This window comes from Macadamia integrifolia, chromosome 7, assembly GCF_013358625.1.
Source record: "Macadamia integrifolia cultivar HAES 741 chromosome 7, SCU_Mint_v3, whole genome shotgun sequence".
NCBI classification, from domain to species: Eukaryota; Viridiplantae; Streptophyta; class Magnoliopsida; order Proteales; family Proteaceae; genus Macadamia; species Macadamia integrifolia.
In genome coordinates, this window is record NC_056563.1 from 8,103,682 (window position 1) to 8,110,247 (window position 6,566).

The window sequence follows — 6,566 nt, forward strand, 5'->3', positions numbered from 1 at the left end:
GTATATAGGATAACAACATTTCTACCATATTCCTATTAAAACATCTGAATCTTAGGGGGGGTGGGAATATGGAGCTCTAGATAAGAGATAAGACCTTTCCTTCACTCAAAGCATGTTCTTTACAGTGGCCAAGGGGTATTAGAAAGGAATTTACCTTGACTGAAATTGAATAATGTGATCCTTTTTATCCTTTGAATCCAGAGGGAGTGTCCCTATGTGAGGAGTATCCAACCTAATTTCAAGGTCAAGCCACCATTTTGAATTTTTACATGTTTAATCCTAAGCAACCAACCCCCCCCCTCCCCTATCCAAAGAAAAAAAAAAAGAAGTACGGAACATAGATATTTGTCTAGGAACTAATACAACCTTGATATAGCATGAGTCCAGATAAGGTTGAAATTGAGTCTTAAATTCTTGTAGTTGCCAACTTAGCTGTCATATGTGAATAACTCAAGATCACCTACATCTATTGCATGGTCTAGAATTTTCTTTTTTCCTAGTTTTTTCTAAGCAGCCAAAACAATACAATAATACAAAGATAATAAATTCAAAATCACCTTCTAATCAGTCGTAGTTGCTCCGAGTTGATAGATTCTTGCTTCAAACAATTTTTTCTTGATTAAATGTAGTTCCCTCACAACATCATTCATGTGCATACGTTCTCTTGGTGATTCCATGGAGCACTGGACTGCAATTTCAATTATTGACGTTATGGAATCTTGCAATTGATCTATCTTTTTACTAGGACCTTCAATTCTATTGATACCATCCTTTTCAATTTCTTCACTCCGTTCTTCATTGGGTAGGAGTGTTGGATCTATAATATGCATCACATGTGCAGGTAAAGCTGCCTTTGCAAAGTTATGGAGATTTAAGTCTTCAATAAACATATGATCTGTTGGCTTTTTTCTGGTAAATATCTCCAATAAAAGGATCCCATAGCTGAACGTGTCCCCTTGTGTAGTTGCCTTTCCACCCACACCATATTCTGAAATTCAGAAAATTCTCATCGTTAGTGTAACAATAAAGGATTTACATTTTTTTTCCCCATTTAATACAAGAAATTACAGTCTGAAATATGAAAATTGTGAACACATTATTCAGAAGTAGAAAATTACTTAGTAATTCCTTTGTTTAATGAAGCTTCATTCTTTTGATTATGTTAAAAAGAATCCAATCTAATTAAGTCTGATTAAATACCATGGTCCTACTTGTTTGTAGGATAACCAATTCCTAATTGAAATGAATATGGGTAAATCCATGATCTAATCAAATTAAAATAGAAAAATGTGTTAATATACTCAATAATCGACTATTCAAAATAGAATCTGAATATCCAATAATAGTTGATTGAAATATTAACCCTAATAAATAGGATCGTTAGATCTGGACCCATTCATTTGGGTCATATCTAATAGCCTACAATGGTTTCTTATTAGAATATACAGTACTGACTTAGTAAAGGAAGTTTATAAGCATAGAATCAAAATTTAATTATTGCTAACTTTAAAAAAAAAAAAAAAATTGTATAGTTTATTTGTTACCTGGAGCAGTATAGCCAATAGATCCCTTAATCCCAATGGTACTAGTTTGAGTCTGGGATGCATTGTCATCAGGCTCTGAAAGTAGTCTCGCCAAACCAAAATCACTAACATGTGCAGTCATATCATTGTCAAGTAGAACATTGCTTGGCTTCAAGTCACAGTGGACAATTGGTACATAACAGTGGTAATGAAGGTAATCCAATGCAGAAGCCACATCAATTGCGATGTTTAATCTTTGAAGAAGGCTTAAGTTCCTCAAACCATCATGTGCTTCCATTGGAAGATGCAACCAATCATCTAGACTCCCATGGGACATGAACTCATAAATGAGGGCTTTGAAATCTTTGCCTTTTGAATCAAGACTTGAACAAGAAGTTAAAATCTTGACAAGATTTCGATGTCGAATACTTCTTAATGCTTTGCATTCAGCAATAAAGCTCTTGTAAGCTCTTGGATTTTGGAGGTTGAGTACTTTGATTGCGACAATTGTTTCATCTTGGTCAATAGTCCCTTTGTATACAGAGCCAAAAGCACCGGAACCTATGATATTAGCTGAAGAAAATCCTCCAGTTGCTTGGAAGAGCTCTTTATAAGAAATCCTTGACCATTGTTCTACATTTAATGGTGTGGATAAAGGTTTACTTTTTGATCTTCTTATCCAAAAAAGAGCAATAAAGGAAGATATCAAAAGAAAACCAAGAACGACACCGATTATTGCCAAAATTAATCTCAAAGCATTGTGCTTTTCTCGTTTCGTAGATCCATAGTTTGTGCATATGGACAGATATAACTCTGCAATTCCCCCACAAAGTTTATCATTTCCATTCAGTAAAATCTCACTTGCATTTCCAAAGACTCCTTTTGTTGGTACCTCTCCCTCAAGATTATTGAAGGATAAATTCAAATTCCGCAATGCTAAAAGATTTTGTAGATCTTTTGGGATTTGCCCCGATAAGTTATTGTGTGAGAGATCTAAATCTTGAATTCCCTTCAAAAGAGTCAAAGATAGAGGAATGGTTCCTTCAAACAAATTACCCCCCATATAAAGATGTTCCAAACTATTACAGTCACCAATGGAAGAGGGGATTTCTCCAAAGAGTTTGTTATGGGAGATATCTAATGTAGAAAGACTCTTCAAGTTTCCAATTTCAATTGGTAGGTAACCAATCAGAGAATTATAAGATAAGTTGAGAGTAACTGATAAGGAGGAAAGAAGAAAGAGTTGTCTAGGAATCGAGCCTTGGAGGTTATTGTTATCAAGTGTTAGGTATTGTAATTACTGACAATTTCCAATGTTGGAAGGAATGCTTGCATTCAAGTTGTTGGCTTCTAGATGGAGTTCATACAAAAGAGTGAGATTGCCTATAGATGAAGGTATCTGACCCGAAAGTTTATTCCCATCCAAAGTTAATATTTGAAGCTTTGAAAGTTTCCCTATACTAGGTGGAATATTACCTTGGAGAAAGTTCTGGCTCATGCCCAATGAGGTTAAGTTGACAAGATTCTCAATCCCAGCAGGAATGGTTCCAGATATTTGATTCCATCCTAAATAAAGCATTGAGAGCTGTGTTGAGAGATTGGCACTAAAGTTGGGAAGAGGACCCTTAAAACCATTATTTTCAAGCACCAAAGTCTTTAGATGTGTACAATTGACTAAATAAATTACAAAATCTAAATCATTAACTTCCCCTGTTCCAAATTGATTTTCACCAATACTGAATACTTGAAGGTTTTGAAGATTTCCCAAGTTGTTAGGGACTGGTCCAGTAAAACTATTTTCAACAAGAGCAATGAACTTGAGTGTTGAAATGTTGGAAATGGAATTTGGAATTCTCCCTGAGAAATGGTTTGCTGCAATTGATAATCCTAGGAGATTTGGAAGAGTGAGGCCTATGTCTTGTGGAAGGCTCCCATGGAGATAGTTTTGTGAAACAGAAATAACTTGAAGAGATGAGAGATTATAGACTGAGGGAGGAAACATACCAGATAGCTTGTTTTCATGAAGAGCTAGAAAATATAAATTTGTTAACTGGCCCAAGGATTCTGGAATTCTCCCACTCAGTTTATTCCCACCCAAAGAGAGTACTTTGAGGGAGGAAATGTTCTTATAAGAAGCCGGTATTTCTCCTGTTAAGCCATTATTATAGATAGAAATTATCTCCAGCTTTGACAAAGATGTAAGTTCAACCGGAATCCTCCCGATGAGGTTGTTATAGCCGAACGCGATTTGTCTTAGATCAGTGCAATTGGCCAAACTGGTAGGAACTTCACCTTGGAGAGTATTGTTTAGAAAAACAATGGATTGGAGTCGAATCAACTTACCTATCTCTTTGGGGATTTTTCCATAGAAGCTGTTGTTGGCAATGCTAAAGAAATGAAGAAAAGTGAGATTCCCTATAAAAGGAGATATATTTCCTCCCAAGCCTTTTCCTTGTAAATTCAAGCTGATAACCCGTTGTTGATGATGGTGGCCACATGTGATCCCTACCCAGTTGCAAAAATGGTTGGAATCATTCCAAGAACTTAATACTCCTTCTGGATCATCAACTTGTTTCTTAAACTCCATCAAAGCAAGTCGATCTGTCTCATTCCCTCTTACAATTCTGATACTGGTGGTGACTGATTCTAGCAGCCTAAATGAGCTGCTACAGAGGAGGATGAGAATTAGAAGGTGAAGTGCCATCAGAATCAAGTTTTGGGACGCAAATGCAGAAACCATGCAATTATGAATTGTGGTAGCTAGCCTTTGTTAATGTTCTTGAGAAAAGTATGTGCCCTATTTAAAGAACTGAGCTAGACCATAGAAGGTGAAGTTTCCTCTTTTTTTATTAGATCATTAGTTTAGGTGATTCCATGAGATTATTGTTTAAATTAAGAACCAAGACTCCAATAGGTCAAGACAGATTTCAATCTGATTTTTAATTAAATACCTGCATGTGATGGGCTCCATTGGAAATGATATTAAAGATATAATCTAATTGGGAATTGTTGGAGACTTGAAACTCCTCCTTGGTGGGTGTATGAACTCAACCATCTCGGCATGAAGAATCAGTGGCCAAGTACCTTGCATGGACTGCTGACAGTCTCTTTACATTGATTGATAGCATTCTAAAAAAAAAAATTGATAATTTATGTAAAACCTCAATTTTGTCGTACACTTAATTATTATTTTTATTTGGTGATAAATTGCAATTGTAATCATCACTCTTTTGGTGGATGATGATATGTTGATGATCAGGCTGCTCTTTAGCAATGTAGTGCAAATTTAATGGCTGAGAGTTCTTAGACATGCAGCCTAAGGCTTGAAAACACAGCTTAAAATGTTCTTAGCCGTTGAGTATGTGTTACACATTTTGTTAAACACTTCATAATTTTTTTTATTCGATAATAAATTACAATTATAATCATCACTCTTTTGGTGGATGATGATATGTTGGTAGATTGAGCTCCTCTATAACGATGTACCACAGATCAATCCTTAGACAAGTAGTCCAAAGTCTGAAAAATACAACCTAAAATGCTCCTAAACCTTTAATCTGCATTACATGATGTGTCGCACAACCAAGGATCCTCACACATACATTAGTGGAAACTGCATCTCCCCTGAGTTAAATCTTTAGACTAAATCAATAAGATCTCGTGCAAACCGTGCAGTTACCTTGCATGGAACAGAAGTCGTTGTTGTCTGCAAAGACTCGTTTTCCCTCTTCCCGTTGTGATTTTCGCTTGGTCTATTCAACTTGTGAAGGTTCTATACAAAGTCTAAGCTGATTCATAATTTGTGATCAAATAATAAAATGATTGAATTGATTATTAAGGCGTGGGTCAAATAAAGACAGAAGAAAATAATATAATAAATAAAGAAAAAAAAATCTAACCAATTGATTCCTGGGAAAAAGATTCTCTTCAATTACTGAGGTGTGGGTTAAATGAAGAAAAAATAATATAATATAATAAATATCAAACCCGCTGATTACTGCAGTCATAATTGACCTGCTGATGAGACCCTGACAACCTCGTGGAAATCGTGGCCAGATTCCAAGCAAGGTTTCCTCAGAATTTTAAAATATTATTTTATTTTTAAAAGGTTTGTTGAGTGTGTGAGTCATGTGATTATTGGAAGACATGTTGAATTGTCAAGACTCAAGAGACATGTCTGGTTTGATGGTGTCTTTTTCTCGTCAATTTATAAAGTCCAGGTTTAATTAATTTCTCTAACAAGTTTTATGAAAGAATTTTAAATTCTGTTTTCACCAATCATGGTTTTTTTATTTTATTTTTATTTTTTATGTGCAATTTACTGCAACTTATGGTGCCCTTGAGTGCAGCACTATTAGTATAACCTTAAAAAAAGAGTTGTTTTATCTTAGAGGTTGACTTATACCATAAGTGATAATGAGTCAAATTACTTGCAGAGAGGTTCTTCCTAATATTGCCACCTAGATAAGAATCTAAGGTCAAAGGGGGAAATAGATTTGTAAAGTCACCAACCAGATAAGGGTCTAAGGCCCACAAATGTCTATTCCTTTTTGAGAGATAGAATGACTAATAGATAACTAGGGCTTCTAATATTCTTACAAGCTATAAAAGTGTTAAGACACCTAATCCCGTTAAGTCGTGATCTCCTTCTACTAGCCTGTTCCTAAGTTTACTAGTCGTACTTAATAGTCATATTCGGCAAAACAATATATTTAGTCTTAGTCAAATTTGTTAGTTTGGAAAGCAGATAAAAGCATCTAAGAAGTCATGAAAACTAATATAATTAAATAAGGTAAATTTTCTATCTTTTCTGTTTTTTTCTAGATTTTCTAAAGTATTAAAGTTTTTTTCTTCTTCTACTTTTTTTTTTCTTTTTTAATTAGGGCGTACTTATAGTTTTTGGAGAAACATAATCCACCCAAATTCACCAAAAAATATTGGAGTGCTGGTGAATTTTGGTCATTTTCGATTGCGAATACTTATAGTTGAAATTTATTTGTGAAAATTCAAAAATTTTCCAAATATACACTTTTGTGTAAAAAA

At 34.7% G+C, this 6,566-nt stretch overlaps 1 protein-coding gene across 1 annotated transcript; it reads right to left on the minus strand.

The window, feature by feature from the left end:
• Positions 1-560: 560 nt before the first annotated feature.
• On the minus strand, positions 561-4,263 carry LOC122084247 (probable LRR receptor-like serine/threonine-protein kinase At3g47570). The gene is made up of 3 exons (XM_042652342.1): positions 2,829-4,263; positions 1,545-2,741; positions 561-988 (listed from the first exon to the last, which is right to left on the minus strand). Exons 1-3 carry the CDS (start codon positions 4,261-4,263, stop codon positions 561-563), a joined length of 3,060 nt encoding a protein of 1,019 aa, XP_042508276.1.
• Positions 4,264-6,566: the final 2,303 nt, after the last annotated feature.